This window comes from Leptodactylus fuscus, chromosome 1 (assembly GCF_031893055.1).
Source record: "Leptodactylus fuscus isolate aLepFus1 chromosome 1, aLepFus1.hap2, whole genome shotgun sequence".
Lineage (NCBI taxonomy): Eukaryota > Metazoa > Chordata > Amphibia > Anura > Leptodactylidae > Leptodactylus > Leptodactylus fuscus.
Window position 1 is genome coordinate 96381161 of NC_134265.1, and position 27521 is coordinate 96408681.

The 27521-nt window shown below is 41.4% G+C and overlaps 1 protein-coding gene across 3 annotated transcripts; it reads right to left on the bottom strand.

The window, feature by feature from the left end:
- Nucleotides 1-27521, bottom strand: CCDC92 (coiled-coil domain containing 92). Of its 3 annotated transcripts, XM_075274372.1 has the most exons (5): nucleotides 27331-27521; nucleotides 14597-14687; nucleotides 9926-10090; nucleotides 6127-6168; nucleotides 1-1300 (listed from the first exon to the last, which is right to left on the bottom strand). In XM_075274372.1, exons 3-5 carry the CDS (start codon nucleotides 10053-10055, stop codon nucleotides 534-536), a joined length of 939 nt encoding a protein of 312 aa, XP_075130473.1. In that variant the 5' UTR covers nucleotides 10056-10090; nucleotides 14597-14687; nucleotides 27331-27521; the 3' UTR covers nucleotides 1-533. The 3 variants fall into 3 exon arrangements, with proteins under 3 accessions (XP_075130473.1, XP_075130455.1, XP_075130464.1); XM_075274354.1 differs by lacking the exon at nucleotides 14597-14687; XM_075274363.1 differs by lacking the exon at nucleotides 27331-27521 and having other exon boundaries at nucleotides 14597-14992.

Genomic DNA, 27521 nt, shown 5'->3' on the forward strand with positions numbered 1-27521 from the left:
CACCCTGAAAACTAAAGTTGAGAAGAAACTGGATAAGGGCATCTGGCACTGTGGGTAAATGAAATCTCTAAACACCATGGACTTGGAGTAAAGTGTCTTATTAAATTGATCAGACATATACATTTATCTGCGTGACATCACGTTCTGCCAGTACAGTAAAGGCATTGTTATACAGTGTACAGAATAGAGCAGTATGTGTGAACAGACTTATATAGCTCGCCACATTGGTATTGCTGTGTTAGTAGTGCTGCAGGCCTGTGCTTTCGGCAGCATAGTCAGTTACGGTTGGAGGGAGCAAGCTATACAGAGACTGATAGTTACTGAGTAATTTGCCATAAGGAGTTCAGGATTGTGTACTAGTTATCAAGAAAATGTCTGTGTATATTTGGCATGCAGGGAAATCAAGTAATTGTAAAAATAAAAAAAGAAATCAAATCTAGGGTTTTGTATTTACCGGACATGGTAACATAGTGCATAAAAAGCGTCATCATCATCATCATTACTATTTTACCAGTGGATTTGGATAAATAGGTTTAAATAGTTCTGTCCGTTCCTGAGTGCTTCCTAACAACTTTGCCTGCATTGACCTGGTCCACTGCTAGGGTCTCAACTTCTGGCTGGGGTTGACTCTGAACAGAGGTTGCATGTGGGATCCTGTGGGCAACCCCAACATGGGCTTTCTGTTTCTTCTCTTTAGCTGGACTACTAGAGTCAGAGCGTATGGGAGGGATAACAAGTGGGCGCTCTTTGATGATCTGTGTATCCACCGTCTGTCTTGCCAATAAAAATGGGGTGGGATCAGGCATTGCATCTACAGGTTCACGCAACATAATCTTACGACCATCAGCTCCAAGCCTATACACCTCTGCAAAGTCAGCGTTAAGTGGCGTGGATAAGCTCTTCTTCATCCTTCTTCGTGGAGTCTCAGGTAGCTTTTCTTTTGGAGGAGAAGGCTTATAGGTGGACATTACAGGGCTCCCTGGTGGAGCGGCCTCAGGGGCCCCACTTGTACTCAGCAGCTTCTTCTTGGTTGCATGCAGCTGTGACGTAAGATATGCAATAGTGCTGGCTCTCTGCTCCAGCTCACTGGACAACATATTGAGTTTATGGCTTTTAACTTTCAGTTCTTCCAAATATTTCTTCTCTCTTTCCTTTATTGTATTTTCCAGCACCATTATCATTGCATTTTTCTGCTCAAGCTCCTTTATTAGCTCGTTGTTCTCGGTTTCTTTGTCTTTTAGCTGGGCTTCAAGCTCTTCACATTTTCTCCTGAGCTCATCACTTCTTGAATAGCTATCACCTGTAAATGAAGTAAGAAATAACATTACTATCCAATATATTACTATCTGTATATCAAAACCAGGGCTGTAGAGTCCAAGTCATAGAGTCAGAGTTGGGACCAATTTTGGGTGGAGTTGGAAAAAAGGTACCAACTCCGGCTTCCAAATAAAATGATTATTTATTTTTAATTACATTATACTATTAATATTGTATAATTAGATGCACAGTTTATTACATATTTACTTTTATAGAAACTCGGTCACTGTGTTTTATGTCTTTCCTGCTTGTGGCTGATCAAAATGGTCAGTCATTTATGGAGGAGTCGGAGCAGGACTTCAAGTTGGACTGTGGAAAAATAGAGGATTCGGGGTCTACCAACTCCAGAGCCCTGATCAAAACCAGTCCAATATATGTAGTATCAGCTATATACAGCATATCACGATATTAAATAGATATTCCCCACTACAAGATCACACCATTACTTTTTTACTTATGGATTTGTATGAAATTGAAAGTGGTCTTGCTTGCTTTCCTTTAAGTCTCTTTTAGTAAGAAACTGTATTCCCCATAATACAACCATTCTGGATCCATTTTGTGTCGTGCTCTCCCTCTACTATTCCTCCTAGAAATGTATGGATAATCCTACAACTGGGTGATACCATTCTCCTTATCAAATGGTCCCCACACACTCTGACACTAACCAGTCAGTGCTACGGTGTCAGTGTTTCCACCCCTTTGACAAGAAAAATAGAAAAATCCACTTGTCAATATATTCCTAAATTTGGAGAAATGACCGAGTTCTAAGAAAAGAATGCTCCAGATTTGTTAATTCATGAAAAATACAAGTATTTCCTAAAACAGACATGTCATATGAGATGACCAATCCTTCTGAAAATATGCCAAGGTGCAAAAATGAACCAAATGATATTGTACTGGTGCCGTATTACAGCTTTTGTACAGTGCCATAAGATGGTCATATGTATGAGTCCTTACGAAAAGGTTCTGGCGTATGAAGTCATGATGCTGATGTGAACAAAACCTACAATTCTTTATTTGTCCCTCCATCCACATACTGATGTTTGTCTGGAATCTGTATGTATAATCTGATTTTAATTGATATTGCGAAAAAATGAAAGCCACCATTTAATGGTCTATGAAAAATAATCTTAATATTTTTCCACCATAAGCTGAAGACAATTCTGTGATACAGAAACAAAACATACTATTTACATTCATTATTCAGAAATTACATTACATTTTTCTTACTTTGGACAAATTAATTTAAAAAAATCTCTAGGAAATTCATTTATAGGGAAAATATATCTATGCATTTCCATGAAGCATATACTGTATCTCCCCTTCCCTGTGTGACATGGTTTAGTCCTTGCACTGTAAGAAATAATAAAACATTTATGAAACTGCAGTATTTGTATCCTACCACCTGCAAGCTCCAATTTCAGTCTGCAAGCAGGGCACAGCATGGACAAGTGCTTGTGCTCAAGGACACTAATGGCCAATAAATCAATAAGAAGAGGTCATTTGTTGTTTAAGGGTCCAGCTTTTCGCATACACATTTGACCCATCAATGTAGGCTGTAACAGGATTACATGAAACATTTATATCTCCTGTAATTCTGTCTTCCGAAACTCACAGGGGACCCTGTGCATGTAGCAGAGATGCAGCTGAGAGGAGATGATCAGCTGCTTAGTGACACTTAAAGTGACAGCGTGACCTTAGTGTCTCCAGGAACAATTTATGGTATGCTCAGGATGAAGTAGAATTATTCTTATTGCCCCCTTGGATATAATAAATACAGCTGTAGTAAAAGCATCTATGATATAACATATCTCATCAGAGGGGGGTGTTTGGGGGAAAAAAATAGCAAATGTGATGAAATAACAAAAAAAACTACACAACAGTACTTACATCTTAAACAACTCTGCCTGTCTTTGTCTATAGGAAGGGTTGTTTTTAGAGATGAGCGAGTAGTACTCGATCGAGTAGGTATTTGATCGAATACTACGGTATTCGAAATACTCGTACTCGATCGAGTACCACTCGTTATTCGAATGTAAAAGTTCGATGCAGAACCAGCATTGATTGGCCGAATGCTATACAGTCAGCCAATCAACGCTGGTTCTTCTCCTACCTTTAGAAGTCTTCTCCGTGCAGCTTCCCCGCGACGTCTTCTGGCTCTTCATTCACTCTGCCAGGCATCGGGCCTGGGCAGAGCCGACTGCGCATGTCCGCTTGTAGTGCGGGCATGCGCAGTCGGCTCTGCCCAGGCCCGATGCCTGGCAGAGTGAATGAAGAGCCGGAAGACGCCACGGTGACGCTCCAGGGAGAAGACTTCTCGGAGGATCCAGCCCGACCCTCACTCGTGGACTTGGTAAGTATAATTTGATCGAACGTTGCCTACCCCTGAAACGAGCATTTCCCCCCCATAGACTATAATAGGGTTCGATATTCGATTCGAGTAGTCGAATATTGAGGGGCTACTCGAAAGGAATATCGAACCTTGAACATTTTACTGTTCGCTCATCTCTAGTTGTTTTGACTCAGTGGCCTCAGAGTTATGTGCCATACTACTGGCTTCAATAATAGGGTATTTAGGACTTTTGTTGCTGGTCCTACATTTTTTTTCAATCCACTAGCAATTTTATGCACATAAAATGATAATAAACATTGCGCATTTTCCAGGTCTTCTATTAACCCTTTAGTGACTGGACTCTTTAAGGCCTTAAAGGGGCTCTATCATTGGGAAAAGTCAATTTTAACTAAGTATATACTTGCATAACCTATAGAAAGGATATTCCACACATGCCTTTTGTATGTAAATCGCCTCAGTAGTTTTTGAATGAGCTCATTTTTATTCATATGCTAATTAGCCTCCAGCGAGCACAGGAAGTTCTCAGTGAGCTCTCTCTCTGCTATTTTCTCTTATGTGTGTGTGTGTGTGTGTGTGAGAGCAAGGAGATGAGTCATAAGCAGCAGCAGCCTGTGCTGTACACACAAGAGAGAGCTCGCGGAGACTTCCGGGTGCACCAAGAGGCTAATTAGCATATGAATAAAAACTGGCTCATTCAAAAACTACTGAGTCAATTTACATACAAAAGGTATGTGTGGAATAGCGTTTCTAAAGGCTATGCAAGTATGTGCTTACTTAAAAATGACTTTTCCCAATGATAGAGCCCCTTTAAAAGGGAGTCTACCACCAATGTTTGTTTTTTTTTACATTTTAACATTGCCTGCAGTCCATTTCGCTTCTCAAAGCAAGTTACACTTCATATCTATGTGGTTAGAAACTACAGTCAGGCTATGATCTCACTACTGTTATCATAGCGCATGGCTGACACTCATCGTAAAATGACAGCAACAAACATTAACAGTAGTTGGGTAAAGGAACAGATGTAGTCCCCTCCATCTGTGTCCATTTGCAATGACCCTAATGTAAAGAATATGATGGAATAAATGCAGACAGACACCCTACTGAGTGGGCTCCATCTACATCTGTCTGTTGCTCTCATCCTGAGACAAATAAGATAATAAATAACAGTAGCATGAACCTGCCTCTAAGCTGCTTTCAAACCACAATTTCAGAGAAGGAATCATGTTTTTTGCTGGATGCAACACAAAGATTGATCTGTCTTCCTTGAATCAGTTTGTATGCATTTTTTGGAAACAAAAATAAATCAAAAATTCAAAAACGGATGTGTTTTTTTTTTGCTGGATGGAAAGGTGAAGATGTCTATGTGTTTACATTGTGAGAAGGTGACAGGTAGGGTGCTGGAATCTCGCTATATCTCCCCCAGATTTTTAACTTATGTGTGGTCCAGGGTGGATCTAGAGTAGGCCTCAGCTCCATGTGCGAGTCCTTGGCTCATTACTGGGCCAGAAAAAGGCTGTAGATCCTGAACTCAAATACAGATCCATGGAGTGAAAGAAGGTGTGTGGGTCCGTCCTGTAACCGGTGAGACAAAGTTGTGCTTATTTTGTTCGTGTGCATGGTAGTAAGCCACACGTATAGTTAGGTTAACACTGAGCGAACACTATTCGAAACAGCCATTTTGAATAGCATGCTCCCATAAAAGTGAATGGAAGCGGCCGGCACACAGTGTTTGCTGGCGGCCAGCCGCTTAACCCCCCGCGTGCCGGCCACGTCCATTCATTTCTATGGGAGCGTGCTATTCGAAATGGCTGCTTCGAATAGTGTTCGCTCATCTCTAGTTAACATTACTGGTCAGACGAGCAGGTTTTTATTTTGTTTTTGCCTGAAGTTAAGGCTGGTTTGCTGCATATTTTGTGTCAGTGTCTTGACTGTTTGGGTCCACACCACTGCTTCTACCGAGCTACATTTCCACAACATCCAGCAAACAAACAAATAAATAAATGGTTGGGTTTTTTTTTACATTTATGAAAATGACCAACAGCTTCCAGCTAAAAACTGCCTGAAACAAAAATCATGCTGTGTTACCAACATTGCATCCAATAAAGTCTCAGTGCTCTCCTGTGTATAGACAGGAGAAATGTAAGTGGAGCTCTGACAGATAATAAGTACAAAGGCAGCAGTGTGAGTGATATGTAGTCCACGCTGGCACAGTCCCTGTAGCCTTTCATTCTTCACAAGTCCTTATAGATTTCTACTTTTACATCAGGTTCAGCTTGAAGGGAACCTACTGGAGCAGGAAATAAAGGTGTCCTTGTTCTTTCCCATTGAGTAGAAGTGAACACAGAGCATGGACACAACTATTAAAAATCTTCATTTGTAAAGCAAACAAAACATATAGAACAAGAAAATAAGAAGACATAGTAACATATTAATAAGTAAAGCTTTACAGATTTTACCTGTCTGATCCGAGGTTTTCAGCGTCAGTTCATATGTTAGATCTGAAGCAACAAAAAACAGAAGATTGTAAGATGTAAGATATAAGTTAGACATAATAATATTATAATGTTATGGCCTATTACTAGGACAGCAGTAATCAACTACTTTTAGCAATGGTCCACTGACTGTGGTCCGCCATCATGTCAAGGTCAGAGCTGAACAGTAGTTGAACACATCCAATATTTGAAGTGGTTTTTGAAACATAAGATAAACTCCAGGTTTAGACAAGAAAACTAAACTTAATTTAACTTTCCCTGGTGGCCAAATTAAGTTGAGGGGTCGTTAAGGAGCTTTATACTGTGTGGGGTGGCATTAAGGAACTATACACTCACCGGCCACTTTATTAGGTACACCTGTCCAACTGCTCGTTAACACTTAATTTCTAATCAGCCAATCACATGGCGGCAACTCAGTGCATTTAGGCATGTAGACATGGTCAAGACAATCTCCTGCAGTTCAAACCGAGCATCAGTATGGGGAAGAAAGGTGATTTGAGTACCTTTGAACGTGGCATGGTTGTTGGTGCCAGAAGGGCTGGTCTGAGTATTTCAGAAACTGCTGATCTACTGGGATTTTCACGCACAACCATCTCTAGGGTTTACAGAGAATGGTCCGAAAAAGAAAAAACATCCAGTGAGCGGCAGGTCTGTGGGCGGAAATGCGTTGTTGATGCCAGAGGTCAGAGGAGAATGGCCAGACTGGTTCGAGCTGATAGAAAGGCAACAGTGACTCAAATAGCCACCCGATACAACCAAGGTAGCCAGAAGAGCATCTCTGAACGCACACTACGTCGAACTTTGAGGCAGATGGACTACAGCAGTAGAAGACCACACCGGGTGCCACTCCTTTCAGCTAAGAACAGGAAACTGAGGCTACAATTTGCACAAGCTCATCGAAATTGGACAATTGAAGATTGGAAAAACGTTGCTTGGTCTGATGAGTCTCGATTTCTGCTGCGACATTCAGATGGTAGGGTCAGAATTTGGCATCAACAACATGAAAGCATGGATCCATCCTACCTTGTATCAACGGTTCAGGCTGGTGGTGGTGGTGTCATGGTGTGGGGAATATTTTCTTGGCACTCTTTGGGCCCCTTGGTACCAATTGAGCATCGTTGCAACGCCAAAGCCTACCTGAGTATTGTTGCTGACCATGTCCATCCCTTTATGACCACAATGTACCCAACATCTGATGGCTACTTTCAGCAGGATAATGCAATGCCATGTCATAAAGCTGGAATCATCTCAGACTGGTTTCTTGAACATGACAATGAGTTCACTGTACTCCAATGGCCTCCACAGTCACCAGATCTCAATCCAATAGAGCATCTTTGGGATGTGGTGGAACGGGAGATTCGCATCATGGATGTGCAGCCGACAAATCTGCAGCAACTGTGTGATGCCATCATGTCAATATGGACCAAAATCTCTGAGGAATGCTTCCAGCACCTTGTTGAATCTATGCCACGAAGAATTGAGGCAGTTCTGAAGGCAAAAGGGGGTCCAACCCGTTACTAGCATGGTGTACCTAATAAAGTGGCCGGTGAGTGTATACTGTCTGGGGGGTACTAATGTGGCAGTAAACTGTGTGAGGGACTCTAATTTGGCATATTACTGTGTGTGGGGCCAATAAGCAGCTTTATACTGTGTGAGGGTCATTAAGGAGTATTATTCTGTGGGAGTCCCGCACTGTGTAATGCCCCATTAGTGGCCCCCTCATGTTATAAAGAACTATTTGTATATTTTGTGTACTGTATGTAATCCCCAAATGTAAAGCACCATGGAATTAATGTTGCTATATAAACTACTACTACTACTAATAATACTGGTGCCCCTCTCCAAGCTATATTCGTTCCCCATTAGTGTCCCATATACAGTATAAAGCTCATGTATGCCCCATAAGACAGTAATCCCCTGTTGTACTCCCACAAACAATTAACACTTAAAGAGAAAGATTCATCTCCGGGCCTTTGTCCTCTGTGCCCTGATTCTTTACACCAGCGGCAACAGGGGTCTTCAATAATTCCTGCTGCCTGCACATAAGCGGTTGACAAGGACGTTTGCCGATCCCTGCTGCTACCGATGTAAAGTCTCAAGACTCAGGAAACAGCGGTCCGGAGAAGAATCTTTCTTCTGACCGCTGTCATACTGAAAGATGCCTGGTGGCAAGGCTCTGGACAGCTGGTGGCTACGGTCCACCAATGAGTATTCCTGTGCTAGGATATAGCATAACATTGATAGGCAAGGTACCTGTCGATCAAAAACTAATGGACCTTGATTTGCTTGGCTGATTTACTGCCTAGTTGAGCTGCTGACCAGACATTGTGCAGAGAACACAGTGCCCTTGAAGTGTAAGAGGCCATACTGTAGATCCCTGGGAATGTCACTGTGCAGTGAAATGCATCTGTAGTGTTTCTTTTGAGGCCTCTACTGAAAAGGTGATGCTAATTCCTAACAATATGCCATCACTTAAAGGGGTTGTTCAGTTTCAGACAAATATTGAGAGACAAATGTTATTGTTTGTATAATGAAAAGTGGTGCCGTTTTCTAATACACTTTCTGTATCAATTCCTCACTAGATCTCTGCTTGCTGTCATTCATTCCGCTTACTTCAGTGGTAAAAATTCATGTGTTGGACACGCAGGTGCTTGTTACCAGACAGATGCCGGATTACTGTGACTATAACAAGTTGTTTACCCCTGTGTCTGCCACACAGATGGAAAAACCCTTGAAGACTAAGGCCCTGCATAACGGGCCCCAGTGAAAAATTACTGCGGTAAAAATCGTGCTGGAAAAGCATCACAATTTTTACCATACAGATTTTCACATTCTACTTCAATTATACCCATAGGGAAACTGCCAGCGTTTCCACAGGTATAACTGACATCCTGCAATTTCTGAATCCACTGCAGCATTTCCGCTGCACTTATTTTTCTGCAACTTATGAATGGGATTCGTTAAATTGGTGATTTTTTCGTATTATTTTGTACCCATTCTTCCAATGTACATCTAGCAAGTATCTAGTTATTGATTTATATTTGAAAATTCATGGGATCTTAATCATTTGGGTTATGTGATGTTACTTTCCATGATCCATATTATGATTCCTCAGCAAAGCATCACAGGAGCAGCTACAGACAGTACCATCTGAGGGACAGTGCATTTATCCTTTTCTTTTCATGTCCTCCTAAGAAACCATAAGTATACAGTCAGGGAGACTGAGCTGTCTTATAATCTGCAGTAACTAGTGTTTATCCTTCCCTTCCCATACAGTCCATCCACTTTGAATTATACAAGACGTGCTGTTGCCTGAGTCAGTGATCCCCCTTGAGAGAACAGAATGGCAAATTATCATCATTGGGGGTCACCATGAGATCACATGCAAGCAGCACTTTTCTCTCCGCATTTTTCGAGCTGAAATCCAGCAGACCCCATTATAGTCTATGGGGTCCACAGATTTCCGCAGGTAACCACTTTTTAAGTGGATTAGGTTTCTGTTCTTCGGGTCTCCAAGTGGACCCGTAGAACGGAAAGCAGAAGGCTAGTGTCAACGTAGCGTAATGCCTGTGCAGTTCCACAGCAGTGTACATCTGCAGCAAACATCCAAGTGCCAGCCTTGGCTTTCTGCCATTCGATTCTCTGGTAAATACAAGCTGGATTAAATCAGACATGTGTGAACTATTCTAATTTTTTTTTTTGTTTCCAATGGCACATATTGAGCTGAACTCTCAGAAAGTATCATGGCTTCATCCATTCTCACCTGTACAGTGTTGCTGTAGTCGCCGGATTTCAGAGTGTAATCCTTTAAGAGTGTTGGCATGCTCTTGTTGGAGAAACAACAGATTCTTTTGGGCACTCTGTAACTGATTTTCCAGGTTAGAGGTGGCCATCTTGATCACTCTTAAGGAAAGAGGAAGGAGTCAGCCTGCAGTAAAAAACAACAAAAAAAACCCTTAAGATCTTATAAATGAATGCAAAGAATATGTGGAATCTATCAAATGCAGCATACATCTTTATTTATGACCCAGGTAGTGTCATCCAATGACAAAAGGTTTACATATTATAATTCCTGATAAAAATGTACAAGTACTTCCACTGCCTTTGCTATAGCTAATGCTTGTGCCATCTGTAAGTTTTCATATATGCTATACTGTACATTAGCACACATTTAACAAACTGACCCCTATGGAAATTTGACAGCAGACTAGCAAATATATTACTGCTTTATAAATGCAAAATTGTGTCGTCATTTTGCTATGCTGGATATGCAAGTATTGGTATGATCTCTGTGATGGGTTGGCTATAGCATTCTGGATACTATATTGAGGGATTCCTGAAACAATCTTGCTCAGGTGAGTATTTCCTATGAACAGGATTAACATGTAATCTATGTATAAATAGCTGTTGAGTCATGAATGAGTGCCTACTCCACATGACACCAGTGAGGAGATGAATATTACAGGTCTGTCAGTACAGCATTGAGTCCCCTTCTTATCATCTCACTACTTCAGACATAATTCTCCAGGAAACTCTGAAAAATGAACAAAATGTCTGCGGTGGACACGAAAGAAAAAAAAATAAAAATATATATATATATATATATATATATATATATATATATATATATATATAGGCAGAATTCAGACTTAATTTGCTGAGGACCAAATTTATTATGTGTTTTAGACACTTCTATTACACCATCTCCCTTGCCAGGCACTTGCTTTGGCTTGTAAGACAAGGGTGGTGTTAGCCAGCAAATAGGTGGGGCTTAATATGCGACTATGCGCACCAGAATTGTGACAAAACTGGTGTAAATTTCTGGTGCAACGTAAGATAACTAAGATTTAAGACTAGACAGCCCAAAGATACCCCAGATATATTATACAGAATACGCCACTGTGAAAAATCTGTTGCAATTCTAGCCTAAAATTGCTAAAAATGAGACAGGATTAGTAAATCTGGCCCATAATTTAACTGATATCTTCCTGCAGTTTTATAGAATATGACAAGTACCATTACATCATGCTATTATCTCCATAGAGAGGCTACCAGGTGTAAGTTCCTCATCACCACAGGTATAGGTATTGAGGTAACAGTCTTTTCCATTTGACTTCTTTATTGAAACTAGATATCTTCTACAAAGTGAAGTTTTTGTGTGGTGTGGACAGATACTCGCCAGTGTTTGTTGTTAAATTGTCATTTTTCAACACAGAAATTTTGGTCTAAAAACAGGATTTGTGCCCAAAAAATGTCAGAGCAAAGAAAAAGGTGTGCCCACCCTAAATAGACAATATAAATGTCTATTTTAGCGTCTATTTAGGATGGGCACACCTTTTTCTCCAATTTATTTTAGAACACACAGTATTTTTTAGTTTCACTCAGACAAAATCCTTCCCAGGTGTCACAAGAGAGACCATCTTTAGAGGTTTCCTTAGAACAGAAAAAGTGGTTTTGTTTTTTTTGGAGTTTTGTGGCAACATGAAGAACACAGTAAGGGAGTCTGTCAGAGCCTTTACTAGTAATAGAAGCATACCTTTGTTGTCAAATATAGGGAAACAATGCAGAGATAATTATATTTTCATAGATATGCAAAATGTCCTGTAAGTGCTTTGAGGGTGGGTCTGGTTTGCCTCATTTGCATATAGACAGTTGCAAATGCTCCAGCACTTGCAGAGGTATCTAAGTTATTTCCAGAGATATCACTGGTTGAAAATACATATCTTCTATACTATACAGCTGCAAATATATCCTAATCCCAACTGTGTTTTCAACCAGTGATATCTCTGGAAATAAATTGCATACCACTGCAGAGAATCTCCTCTATCATATGACACAAAAAGCAAGTTTGTACGTTTTATAATGTCTGAGATATAACTGAAGTGACATTTACAGCCTGTACTCCCATACACAGTAACATTCAGCAAGAGGCAGGGACCGCTCTCAATACAGAAGGTGAAGGGTGAAAAATGCAGGATTTCACAGAAAAGTATATTACAAAAAGTATTAATGACACAAATACTCCCAGAAAATCAAAAGTTGTCTGAAAGTTTAGTTATGCTTTAAGATTGGCTTCAACACTGCAGTCCTGGTTATTAGTCAATATGAGGCTAGAATGACAAAGATCTGTTGCCGTGATGCCGTATACTATCAGAATCTATATATACTAGGTGTGGCCCATACAACTGATGTTCTGTCAGTTGTATTCAAAATTGAATGTAACTACCAAACACTTAGCATTAGTGAGACATCTCACAAGTCTCGCCAGAGGGGCCATGTGCGCAGTGGGATCCACCTTATTCTTTGTCCTATCACAGTGCAGTCATATCACATTGTTCTGCCTCCAGTTCACATTCTTGGTATACATCTTGCTATACAATTGGTGCTGTATGGTATGTTATTTCAGCCATATAAACTTATGGATCTGACACAGACCAAAAACATGACGTAAGTTCACTCTTTCCTGCTATTTAGGTATTTCATTGTATAAGTATCTGCTCCTGTTTAACTCAATGAAACAACTTCCATTGGTGAAGCCTTGCACCGACCAAGTGTGCTCTTAAGAGTCCAAGCTGTCTTCTGAGTCTGTGTGTTCGTTCTTATGGACCTGAACAGGAGCTTCTCTAGAAATATGGGAATGGAGGCCCAAAAGGCTCTCGGACAGCCCACTCCTCCATGTACATGTAACCTAACAAGCTTAATTCCCACAGTACATCTCTCAAAACTAACTAAAAGAGAAAACGTATTTGTTGCCTGGAACAACCGGTCACAGGGCAGCTTTCATTTTACCAGAGACATTTTAGAAATGAAAGCTGTGCTCTGATTGGTTGTTATGGACAATAAAGAAAGCTTTCTTTTATATGGATTTGATAAATGAGGCTCAATGACGTAGTTATCATATTTGTCGCTATCTTTGGTCTATTGAAGGTATTGAATCCAGCCTGTCAAGTTCTATGATAAAGTAAAGCAGACAAGCTGCGACAGCGCTCTCGTGTGTAGACTGTACAGCCTGGATGATGTTATCTCCACATGTAAACCATAGGGTACTGTACAAATGCTGGCCATCACATATCTCTATGGGCCTGTACAAATCCTAAGCATAGTATTGTTCTGGCAGTGTGTACAGGACACGGGGCAGGACTGCAGGACGTATGTTGTATCCTCTTCAGCTATTGGAGGAGACTGGAGGAGATCATAAGACCTGAGCACTGTGAGCTTATGGGTGTGTCGGAGAACAATGGTAAACTGACAGCTGACATAATACTTCCCGGCAGTCACCGTATACTGAAGGGTCAATAATATTTTCCTATACCACATCAGTAAATTTCATTATCTCCCTGGTTTATGAAGGTCCACACTGGCTGACTACAAGTGGCACTGCAGATAATCTAAGGGTACAATGAACTCGCCAAGGGGACACCAGCTACACAAGCCAAACTATTCCAAAAAGTCACCAGGGAAATAACACGCCATAATAGCCATACACACAGCGCAAATAATGGAGTGTATACGCACAGTACATTGGAAATTGATGTTCTGAAAACTCATGTGAAGAAAAGGTTAATTGAGAAAGTGACATTCAATGCTGTTCTGAATCACAATGTAGTTACAGCTGCAAATTCCCAGAATTTTACTATGAACAAAAACAGGAAAAGGGAACAAAAAGCCGCTTTGATAGATTTTTTTATTTTGTTTGCCAAACAAGATGAAGCAATGAAGCGAGCGATCTCTGCAGGAGATATCAAATGAAACGCACGTGGACTGGCCTGTAAACCTAGATTAACTCAAAATGGTCCCTGCCCGAATACAATGTCTTGTGGAGGGAAACTTCCCTTTTTCAGCTGTTTGCAGACAATGTAGAGTGTGTTGACTCTGGCTGCATACACTGCAGGTAATATGGATGTTCTCTAGGGTAGGTCATATGCACACATCTTTACGCCCTTTGTTGTCTCCAGGAACAAGTTGTTCTATTATCAAGAGTAAAACAGATATAAAAGCTCACCTACTTCTTCCATGTGCAGTCATTTCCCTGACGGGATGCCCTAAACAACAGGATACCTGGCAGCGTTACGTATTAGAGCTTATCTAAACAAAGTCAATGAGAAGACAGGAGGAAATGTTGCTTGTCTGTATGCAGGGTACTGGAGAAGGAATGTAGACACATCAGGTACCGGAGCTCTGGAGAGAGGTTATAATTAGAAGGCAATGAATCATTTTTGGACACTGCGGGGCGCAGCAGAAACATATAAAACACTACTATTTTACAGCAAGTCGCAGAGAGTATCCTCTCACATCAAAGCGAATAAATCATGATAGTACCAGCCAGGACACATAGTTTAGCATCTGCAATGCGGATCATCTGATCTCCACTTACATTCCTTCTGTAACCTGGAACAAGGAAATCCATTACATTATCAGGAATCTATGCCATTACCTCTGGGGGGAATATCCTCGCCTCCTGTAGATTTCAGCACCACGTGTAGAAGGGTCAGCTCATGAGGAAGTGCAGCACTGCTGTTCACACACTGGGGAATGATGAAAGGCACTGGATGTATGCAGACACAGACTGCAACGTGTCCCCACCCTGTCATATAAAGAGCACAGACAGAGGATGCTCCAAGCCCCTTGTCCTCTAGTGATCAGGGGAGGAAAACGCCCTTCATATCCCGGGGGTATGATATGGATCGCTTATTCCCAAGCAATGCCCCGCATACTGATGACGAGAGATGGGAGGTTGGGAAAGAAGACTCTGCCCCTCCTTCACATCAGAAGTAGATCAAATGTATTGCTAAAAATACAAGCTGCCTCAGGACTGCATCTACAGACAGTACAGTCAAACCCATGCAATGGAAAATAGAGAGTTAATACAGTGATGATATCACAGAAGTTCTACTACATTCACAGAATAGGCTTATGCCAGCCTATGCCCAATGGGTCCTATATTACATAATGCAGGTAGAAAAAACATTAAAAGCAGGAAAAAAGTGGATAAATAATGTTCATGCACCACAATATACCACAGCTCTATGTACCAATGTCAGAAAAAGAGAATTAGGCTTCATGCACATGACCAAGCTGTGTATTCAGCTGTAATACACTATGGCTTTCACAGCCGACGTACATCCGAGCGTAATCCGTTCTCACAGATCCCTCATAGACTTGACATAAACAGCCTGAGATATGACAAGTTTGGTTTTTATTTACTGACCAATAAAACAAACAACAACCCTCCCTTCCTTCCCCAAAATGGGCATATGAGTAGATCCATTATTTTCAATAGGGCATTGTGCTGTCTGTTACAAAAAAAACCAATGGCTCAGGGCCCTGACACCAGTCTTGTGAATAAGCTCTTAGATAATGATATTCATTAAAAGGGTTTTCACCAACATATTTTAAAAACTGCTTAAGGCCGGGACCCCAAGTGGCTTAGACGCTGCAGCAAAAACCGCAGTATTATCCAGTCCCTGCAGAATGGATGGCATTCTAGTGAATCCCATGCACACATTGTGGAAAGAGATGTGCAGAAGAGACGCTGCGATTTCCCAAACCGTTGCGGTTTTGCAAATCACAGCATGTCAATTATACCAGTGGAAATGCCGTCAATTTCCCTATAGGTATAATGGAAGCAGAAAGTCCTCAGAGGAAACCTATGTGGGGCCTTAAATGGTATAAAATATAAAATCCAGCACAGATATTACTCCTGCCGGTCTCTGTTCCTCGCCTCTAGTAATGATACATGTACAGTAATGTCTAGCAATGAACATAGACAGGTAGCTGTCATCACTGCGGGGGATGGGGCAGGACACACAAACTAGAGAGGAATTAGTGAAGGTATACATATTATACGTAGGTATAATACTTCTTTTATGGCATTTTAAACAGTTTTTACATTTTCTGGTGGCAGGATAACCCATTTAAAATCCATGGAGGCATATCAACACAAAATCACAATATTTTGCTTCATTCGACAAGCAATGACATTTTTTTGATATTGGTTGTTGGTATTAAAGTGGATACAGCCATATGGGACATACTTTCCACTCTTCTTATAATACATTCGTGGTCAGGACAAACGATGCAGAAAACATTCTCTACGATTGTTAGGATCACTTGGATTGAAAGTCAAGCTGAAGCCATAGAAACTGGTCAGAGACAGTCAATCCTATACAAATACACAATGCATGACTGATCTCTATGGGTCACTGCAAATGTACATCCAAATGTCATGTCAGAACATAATCCACAGTAGATCAGCAACATAACTTCTTCCTCTACTCTCAGGTTTCCATACTTATATCAGCTATAGAACATTACAAAATGATTGCAAAAAAGCTTCTACAACAAATCCAGCACCTATCAGAATACTGTACAATGTATAGTAACTACCAGGCGGTTAGTGACAGATTTTAGTTAAAGGGGTTGACTGGTACCAAAAATTTATTTTTAACTAGATCACCGAGGAGGTCTTTTTCCCAATTTTCTAGGGATGTTCTTCTGGAAACAGAACGTCAGCTATAATAACCTTCCCCTCATCATACTTACCTGTCTTCCAAGTAGGACCTTCTGGGTACCGGAAGTCACTTCCTCCTAGGTGGTCGGCACCTCCTCTTCTTGACGTCTGCTGGCCAACCACGTCTATGTAATAGAGCCGGAGCAACAGCAAGTCCTGCTTGCAGAATTTTTCCCTCTGCCATTTTAAGTGGAATCTCGGGTGGGTTCCTACAAAGTCACACCCCATTTTCAAGTTGAAAAAGTGTCTAAACAATTGATAAATATGGCACACAACATTCTAGACCATTTTTTGCTGCAATACATGACAGAATTCTGGCAAATTTTATTTAATAAAACACTCTCTATGTGTGAATCTAGTCTTAAAGTTGACCTTTCACGACACCTCTTGGTAGCCTTTAATCCTGCCACCCACGTATCTATACGTCCCCCCAGCCCCCAAGGTGTCACTTTTATAACCAAGGACGTATCTAAAATTTTCTTATTACTAATGCCGATATCTCAGGATTGATTAGGGTTATAAAAATGATTTTGGATTCATTTTAAAGATGAGAATGAGATTTTCATTATAGTCTTTACAGATCCAGAGCAATTCATTGCTGAATACACTATTCGGCATTGAGATCCCATTGCAGATCTTAATTACCGACAGTGATTTTAACAGTAAAATGCTCTGAATCTGTAATGAACACCTTTGTATCATTGGATCTTCATAGCCTTGATGGATCCTGAAATATAGGGCTCTAAAATCCCCCCCCCCGTCTCAGGTAGCATTTCAAGGTTGAGTTCACACTGAGTTTTTTGGACTGGATTTTGACGCAGAGGCTGCCTCAGAATCCGGCTCCAAAAAAACATCTCTCGCGGCTAGCTGCGACTGGATGTCAGTGTATTCTACTCTGGATTAGGCCCAAATGAATGGACCTAGTTGGGAGGGAATCTCGCGCCGCAGACACCGCAGCGGATTCAGCCGCATCAAGATATGGCAGCTCGCTTCTTTTTTCTGCGAGTGGGAAAAAAAACGCTAGCAGAAAAAAGAAGTGAACAGCTCCCATTGAAGTCAATGGGAGGCGTTTTTTGGAATCAGATTCTGAGGCTAGATTCTGCATCAGAATCTGGTCCAAAAATCTCCATGTGAACTCAGCCTAAGAGCTGCAGTAGGAGGAAGGAGGGGGGAGGAGAAGCCCTGCAGACTACACAGAGATGACAAATCATCATCATCTGTGCATAACCTGTATGTCACCCCAGTGGAGGGGTAGCATAGACTTCTGTCCATGTTATCCCCCCTCCTGTCAGAGCGCATACTATACCTTTGCTCTCTGATTGTCACATAGAGGTATAATGTAATACCCCTGTGAGCCTAATCACAGGAGTATTCTTATGTAATACCCCTCAGAACATAGGCAGGAAATTTATTGGCGCTGTGACCCAGACATTTACCATCAACTAGGTCACAGTGTCATAAGAGTTGCACCACTTACTCAACACAAAACGCAAAGTCATCAATAAAGTTTACATTTCTCCCTGTCTATAACTGATCTTTCTAGAGTAACATACGCCTCTCTAGCAATATCCATTGCACTTATTGCAATTTAGGTTTTATGTGTCTACCTCAAAACTATGAAAATTGCCCTGGCAGTCAGAGTAGAGAAAAATCTGGAAACCCCTGGCAGTGAAAGGGTTAATAGGAATTTCCAGCCCTCACTATTTCTGATATATGCCCCTGTTCCTGTGCAATCAGTACAGTTATTTGTGGTGACCAATATAATAGTTAGACTAGGGCTGGGCGACTACAACCCACATTAAAATAACGAGTAATGTAACATTTTACCTCGAATACAATTAATGAACAATTAGGACACATCAACAATCCTCTAAGGGTTAGTACACACGGGGAGTGGAAGCGTGGATTTTGGCACCGAGAGTGATGCAGGGAGTCGCGTCACTCTCAGGCCAAAATCCGCCTGCCATGACTGTCGCGGCTTCCGACAGTCGCGGCTTCTCCCTCCGGAGTAGGCTCAAATGAATGGGCTGACTCCGGAGGTTGCTGCTTGTCAAGCCGCGGAATCCGCCTGAAGAAAGGGCAGCTTTGTAGCGGTCTCCATAGACCACCAATGTGAGGGGGTGGATTATGACGTGGATTCCGCGCCATAATCTGCCCGTGTGAACTAGTGAAAAAAAAAAAAAAAAAATCGCTTAACGGCACATAGTGTAAAACCGTAGACCACAATGAATAACAGTGGATAATGTGGATGTTCAGAGGAGAGAGTGCACTGACACAATAGTGATACGGTCAGGATGTGCTGTCACCTGATAAGCCACAACCACCGTTACACGTATATAGTAGCAGCAGCAGGACTTCTACGTCTCAATGGAGAGGATTCCAAATGAAATTGATGATCCAGAGGATGAAGTGAAAAAATGTTTGCGCTTGCCAGTTAGTAAGTTCTTTTATTAATGACCAAAAAACACCATGCGTATTGGGGCAAGACCCCCTTTATCAAGCGCACAAATGATAAAGCATTACAGATACGTGGTATTTTTGGTCATTGATAAAAAAAATTAAAAAAAACCTGTTCACTGGCGAGTGCAGACATTTTTCTACTTTTTTACTTCATTCTTTGAATATCAACAAGCCTGATTTGGATAGTGTACAGTTAGTGACATATCCTGTAGTCAATGGCAGTGTGACACTGGGTGGCATGGGTGTGAAATAACTGAAATAATCAATCAGAGAAGTTCACAATGATTATTAGCTGACAATCGACTTTGCTTATTTTTCGATTAATTACCCAGAACTACTCTGTACTGTCAACTTCCAAGTTTCTCTCACTAGATAATCACTTAACCCCTTCCTGCTCCATGACAAATATATTGTCAAAGGCAAGGGGCATTTCATGATCTATGATGAATATATTCATCATGGTGATCACTGCCATTGTACTTGTGTGTTCACCAGCAGCAGTCAGGCTGACACACACACATCCAGATCACTGCTGTAATGGTCAGGGATGGATAACTCCAATTCCTGGAAGTTTAACCCTCTACATAATGAATACAGCATATAAAGAGGTTAGACAGAGGAAAGGAGTTCCCTCTGCCAAACCCTCCGCACTCCACAATTGCATTGCAGGGTGGATAGCTATGGCAACCAGAAGCCTGGCAATGGCCTCCTGCACTGCTATGTAGAGGCTGGGTCTGAGTGAAGTTAAGTTTTGCACTGATATATATATAATACCTGCAATACGATCAGGAGATTGCTTCCAGGAAGAAAAATGTATTGAAAAAAAAGTAATAAAATGTTAACAAATGTTTAAAAAAAAATTATTTTAAAAAAAGCACAAAACATATCACAATTTACACCCGATACATAATTTTTTGATAAAAAATTAAACAAACCCGCACATAACCAGCACTGCAGTGTCCAAAACAACCCGCACAAAAAGCTAACAAGTAAAAACTGGAATAGAAATAAAAAATAGTCTCATCTCCCAAAAAAGGGAATACAAAGTTATCAAAAAAGTTGTGTGCACCCCAAATAAGCACAAATGAAAATTATAGCGCGTTCCTTTTGCCGATTTCAGGAGTAACCAAAGCGAGGAGTTCATCAAATAATTCTCCGTCCATTTGTACAAAGTTGCGGAAATCATTTGATTCAATTACTCTCAGTTCATTGAGTAATTTGTCGTGGGTGAACTTCTTCCTATCAATAAACCACTGTTTGGCCCATTTTCTATCTTTCTGCGAGCCTTTTTTACGACTTGCGGTCACAACAATTATCGCGCAACAGAATTCAGTTTCACTCAACATGTTGACTTCTGGCAGGGAATGTTTGCACAATGTGGTTGTATGTCTGTGCTCTCGATTGCGCAATGTATTGCACAACCTTCAATATCGCCTCCATACGGTACAATCTTTTGTACAAACCAAAATATTGTACAATAATATTGACCGTCTAGGGGCCGCCATCAAAATATTGTGCAACCCACATTGCACAATAATATTGAACTTCTATGGGCCACTTTAAACATACAAACCACTCTATAAATTTGGCATCGCTGTAACCGTACTGACCCACAGAATAAAGTTACCATGTCATTTATACTGTATGGTAAGCAATGTAAAAATAAAACACAAACAAAAAAACAAAAAAATGGAAGAATTTGCTTTTTTTTTTTTTAAACCACTTCCGGACCGCCCATAGACTTTATACGTCCGGGAAGTGGTTGCCTAGTTCTGACAGGACGTACCGGTACGTCCAGTCAGAACACAGCAGCTGCACGGAGATCGTGCAGATACTGAAGTTGGGAGCTGGCTGTAACTTCAGCCGGAGCTCCCAGAGAGATGACAGGGAAGGTTTATTCCCTTCCCTGCCATTTCGATTGCTGTATATACAGTACAATGAGCGCTGTATACACGGCTATGGGCGCCCCCATGATGGAGGCGCCCCCATGATGGGGCCGCCCTCTGATCCGGCGGTCACGTGATCCACCCGGAGCAGCGTCTTGCAAGAACTGCTGGGTCCTACAGGACCCAGATCAGCTCTGTATACTGTGTATACAGCGTGCAGGAGGCTGTATTCCTCCTGCAACTGAGGCTAAATGTACCAGCCTCAGTTGCAGGGGAAATCACCCTTTGTAACAAAAAAAAAGTGATCAGATGTCCCCAAAGGACTCTTATGACCTTATGGGGACACAATCTGAAAGAAAAATAAAATAAAAAAAAGTTTTAAAAAATGTAAATAAAATACAAAAATAATAATACGCTAATAAAACGCCGTTATTAAAGGTTATAGCCCCACCCCCGACGACACCATACAAAATAAAAATTACCGCAACAGAGAGGAAAAAATATTTTATAAAGTTTTTCAGTGACACTTTGTGTTATTAAATAAAAAAATAAATAAATTGAAAACCAGACACAATTTCCCTTGTATTTTGTTTATATTTTCCCGGATAAAAAAACAATTAAAACACATTCGAAAATAAAAACAACATAAAAATAAAGCCCTATGTGTCCCCGAGAAAAGATGCAAAAATTAGTTGACTGAGACATACGGGAAAAATGTTACAGCCCTCAAAACCGCACATACAAAAAAACCTGAAAATGTGTCTGGTCCTGGAGCACAAATTGGCCCGGTACTGAAGTGGTTAAATTATTCCGTCAGTCAAAAAATAAATAAATAAAAAAAGGTTTTTAATGGATTATTCGTGGTTCCATGCAAAAATGCATCTTGTCTCGGAAAAATCAAGCTAAGGATATGCAAATGAAAAAATAAAAAAGCAAAAGTATGTTAAAATAATCTGTGTCATTAAGGGTGTATTCCCATCTCAAGGATCCTACAGGTATCTATACTGCTATCTTATGTATGTTGAAGAGTTTTCCTAAATATATTGGTTTAGTAATGCTGCTTTGTTTTCCTACTATGTGAATTGTTTGCATATCGTTTCCATAGAGCCAGCCCTTTGTGATAAGACAGGACAGATGACCTACCTCACAGCTCTCACTGTTATCTACAACAGGACAATCAGTTCAGCTAATTGCATTTTACTGATAATGTCCGTTATCTCTCTATGTAAACACACAGATAACACTGAGTCCATTCTCTACAAACGTGTCTATTAATTGATTTACATTTATATTAGATTTCTAGTAATCATAATAAGGATTGTGATACTTCGTAGTATCCTGTTCAGCAAGCTGGGGGGGGCAGCTTTGGCTGTTTGATAAAGAATACAAGAACTGAGAAATAGAGACAAAATGTAAAATTACTGAAACAGGGAGATGGAAAAACCCCTTTAAGGCTTGTTCACAAGGCAGAAAAGTTTTTCGTCGTGCAGTTTTTTGGCGTGAATGAATGGGCCTAAACAGGAGTCTGTCTCGAGCCGCAGCTGACTTAGCTGTGGAATCCGTGGCAAGATAGGGCATGTGGCTTCTTTTACCTGCTACTAGCTAGCGGGGAAAAAAAAAAAGCAAGCGGCTCCCATTGGAATCAATTGGACCCATTTTTGCAGGCGGATTTTGAGGCGGATTCCGCGTTAAAATCTGCCTGCAAAAAACTCAGTGTGAACATACCCTTAAAGGGATAAAGAAGACCTTTCATGTCCTCTATGATGTGGCATTTTTTATATTGCTGCGAAGCTGACTTTCAGTTTTGCAGGTATGTTCCCCAGTGCTGTTATTTTTGGCTACTGAGATCATTGTACTTTCAGCTTCACAGCACAGGATCATTGCTGGGTGGTGAGGAACACCCCTTTATGGTACATTTCTATAGACTTGAATGGTGAAATGAGCCTATTTTAGTGACACTCAGATCTACAAGTTATGCCAGGTGTTGGACACCCAGCCCGCACTTATCAGCTGATATGAGGAACCCACGGCGCTAGAAATTAATTGTGGATGAAACCAGAAGAAGACGGTCGCATTCATTGTGTAGAGACGGTCCTGTGCTACTGATGCTCATATCCCACTCACTGAAATCAGGAAGAGCCACTACATAGGGGATGGAGCAATCGGATTCAGTCTGTGCCCGCTATATCGTTTGTGTGGAACGACCTCATCTTGAAGTTGAAACAACTCACAAAAATTTTCGGGAGTAGATTTACTGATGCTGGGTTGGGTTTGTTATTAGGGCCCTTTAAGGGACCAAACAAGAGGCAACAGCGGTACACACAGAGCCCGGGCGGACCCCCAATGACTATAATGGGGTTTGTCGGGTGTCTGTCTTTTTTAAACTGAAACCAACAGAGGAAAACCAGTTTACTGAGCAGGACTTTTTCCTCTAATCTTTTACAGACTATGGCACTAATGTGCTGTATTGTTTCTCAAATTGTGCCCAAAACTGGTGTACATGTCAAGCATCATATTTTAGACATTTCTCTGCTTCACTTTACAAGCAAGTGGTCTTTTGCAAGAAGGGAGCTTACAATGCTATACCAGGGGCTAAAAGTCAACCAAAGTTTTGGCACAGAGTAATGCTAGGTTCACACTAGCGTTCTGGGACTCTGTTCCCCATTTCACTTAAAATAGACAGAGAGAACCTGGAGGACCCATCACAGTCTGCTTTTTAAGTGCATAGGGTTTCCATTTTTTCGGGTCCCCAAGCGGACCTGAAGAACGGACACCTGAATGCTACTGTGAACCTAGCGTAAGCTATTTTAGTAAATGAACAGAAAGAAAACAACAGAGGTAAAAAATCCACAGAACTGAACGGCACATGATGGACTCGACTAACTATAAGGATAAGTTCACAAAGGGGATTTTGCAGTGAGACCCAACATGCAAAAACAGTTAAGGAAACCTTCCTGCTATTGGCAGAAAGATTTTCTATTCCGATTCACTTACGGCCGGTTGCACACGACTGTGAATTAAAGGCACGGGCGGCACATGGGGGACATGCCGATGTCCCCCCGTGTGCTGCTTGTGCACGGGTCGTGCTATTGCGGCTCCTTTTATTAAATGAATAGGAGCCACAGAAGCAAGGGCTGCAAAATAGGACATGTCCTATCTGATGTGGCATGGACTGCAGGTCCGCACACAGGACCGTGTAATTCACAGTCAAGTGAACGGCCCATAGAAATGAGCGGTCAGTGTGATATCTGGGAAATACACTGACAGCACACTGATCACGGTCATCTGCAAGGGGCCTAGTAGGTGGAATCTGCCCGAAGATCAGGCAGGATGTTTCTCTTTTTTTCTGCTAGCGGAAAATGAAATGTTTCCTTCCCATTCAAATGAATAGGAGGCAGATTCTGCTGCAGAAGTTCCACTGTGAGAATATACCCTAATGAAGTGTCTTAGCTTTCTGTCAGGAAGTCTGGCATTTCACAAAAGAATAAAGAACAGCATGCTGCACTAATTCAGGTTCAGGTCACACACTTCAAAACATAGCGGGAACAAGCAAAAATACAGTGGAAATAAAACCACAAAAATGTTGGCGTTTTCATTGCTGTTCTGCATTTTTTCCTTCCCTATATAAGTTGCATTTTCACGGGTAGAATTAATGTGCTGTGTGTTTCAAAATGCTGCATTTTCCATGGAAAAACACAAAAAAAACATTCATGTGCAAGAGGCCTTAGGCTAAGGATTTATTTATTTTTTTGGACTCTATGACAGAGAATCAAGCCCCTGATGCACAAGTGAACATAGACTAAGGGTCGGTTCACACTTCTGTTTAGATTCCATCCGGAAGGAGTCTGCATGAGTCCCCACCCAGGACGAAATACAATCGCAACTGCAAGCGCTGTGCAGTTAAAGCACACGGACTCCATAGACTATTATGGGGGGACCCCATAGACTATTATGGGGGAACTCATGTGGACTCCTTCCAGACGAAATCCAAACACTAGTGTGAACCGGGCATAACATGACTAGAAACATCGACCCGATTTATTATACATTGGAAACAACTGCAGTTGGTTTGACATATAGACTGACTGAACTAAACCTACCCTCTACAGATATTAGGATTAGTATATATGCCTGAAATTTTGGAGATTAGTATTGCTGTGGTATTGTTGGTGCACAACTTCATGTACTCGCCCACTAGGATGCCACTTTTATGTTTAATCACTTTTTATTAAAGTTTTCAAATAACAACAATGAAACGGGGACAAAGTCTACAAGCAAAAAGCATGGGGTCTGACATTCCCTCACACGCAAGTAAAAAAACATTATGGCAAGGGTAGACGGCATTTGTCTCCTGACACTAAGAAGGCAGGAATGGGCAAGACAAGAGCATCGTGGAGGTTGTCAAAGTCCTGAACCAATAAATGGGTGTACTCCATGGGGTGAGCAGGGGTCCAGCAGCATGGGACCCCTACAACGCCATCCACCAAAAGATAAAAACAAGATAGAGGAGGACATGAGAGGGACCATATAACACTAAATAATGAAGAGACAGAATATATGACAAGGACAGGGGGAAGACGCATAGGGGAAAGGGAAGGGGTAACAGGGAAGAATGAGCAAGCTCCCAGGAGAGAGAAGGAGAGCATGATGCCACTATTAGACCTGGGATTGACAAAAGTTGTATACTAAGGGGTCATTTGAGTTGTTTTAAGTCACTAAAATATAACAAGCTATATTTTCCTGTTTAATTCCAGTCTCTGTTCACTTGTCCTTTAGTGATGATGTCACTTATCACTTCTCATTCACTTGTCCTTTAGTGATGATGTCACTTATGTCTACATGATGCCCTAGCCAAACATTTCCTTTAGTAATCTTGTGCTTTACATGCTCCAGCTTGTACAGGTCATCACTCTGAATAAGTATACAGAGAGCGATAGGGGTCAGGTAATTGAACAGGTTTTTATTTATTTATCTGCACTTTGACAATATTTAAGAAATGATGGACTACCCTTTTATACAGGGCTGTGGAGTTGGTAGGCCAAGCCGCTAACTTCAGCTCCTCTCATTCACGGAACACACTAGTGACTAAATTCCTTTTTAATGTAGATTGTGAGCCCCATATAGGACTCACAATGTACATTTTCCCCTATCAGTATGTCTTTAGAGTATGGGAGGAAATCCATGCAAACACGGGGAGAACATACAAACTCCTTGCAGATGTTTTGTCCTTGGCAGGATTTGAACCCAGGACTCCAGCATTGCAAGGCGGCAGTGCTAACCACTGAGCCACCATGTGGCCCCTGTGACTGAATTCCTATGAGAGTAAACATGAAAAAACTTTGTATCTATTAATTATACAATATTGATAATATAAATTAAGGTAATTTATTCATTCTATTTTGAAGCTGACTCGGTAACTTTTTACTGACTACAAAAAAACAACTTGACCCAAAACTGTCCCTGACTCAGACTCCACAGCCCTGCTTTTATGTGCATATAGCCAACAAGCAAACGCTCAGCCTCCATTAAGGCCCCACATCTATATCTATACTGCCTATGTAGACATCTATACTGCCCATATACTCATCTATATTTCCCAAATACACATCTATATTGCCCATATACACATCTATATCTATACTGCCCATGTACACATCTATATTGCCCATATACACATCTATATTGCCCATATACTCATCTATATCTTTACTGCCCATATACACATCTATATCTATACTGCCTATGTAGACATCTATATCTATATTGCCCATATACACATCTATAGCTATATTGCCCGTGTTTCCCAATCTGAATCTGGTCCATGAACATATAGAGCACTATGAGGCAAGGAGTCCCAATCTATGGGCCAGGTTTGGTATGGGAAATGCAGACAATATATACAAACTGGATTTTTTGGACCATATTTGCCCTTGAGCAGAAGGCCTCACAAAAGGCAATGGGGGCAGAAGGGGCCCCGCATTCCAAAATCCCAATAAGTAGTCTTTCATAATGACAAGTCATGAGGGTCACATTTGCTCCACCATATTGAGAAGCATAGGGCTGGAAACAAGACAAAAAAAAAAACCAAGAGCTGCTCATCCTGCTCACATGTCTGTCTGTCTACCTGATCATAAGGCTATGGTCAATCTACATGAAGACAGGGCAGTCTCATACATGGAGTCCCTGCACATAGGACATGGACACTGTGACCTGCAGCTCTGTCCTCCGCCATTGTAGACAGGTGCAGGTAGAGGTGTCACACACCACCATATATCACACTGCAGGGCTGCGCCGTACAAGAGGCGTACCTACCCGCTGAGGAGATTACAGGCTCATGTCCGCCGGCCTGCTGCTGCTTCTTCTGTCCAGCTGCCTCCACTCCTATCTCCCTGAGCTACGGGTCACAATAAAGCAATGCATGACGGGAGGCCTCCGGCAGATGCAGCAAACCCTCGTCTGCGGGATCCCGGCGTCCGACCCTATGGAGGACAGGCTACAATACA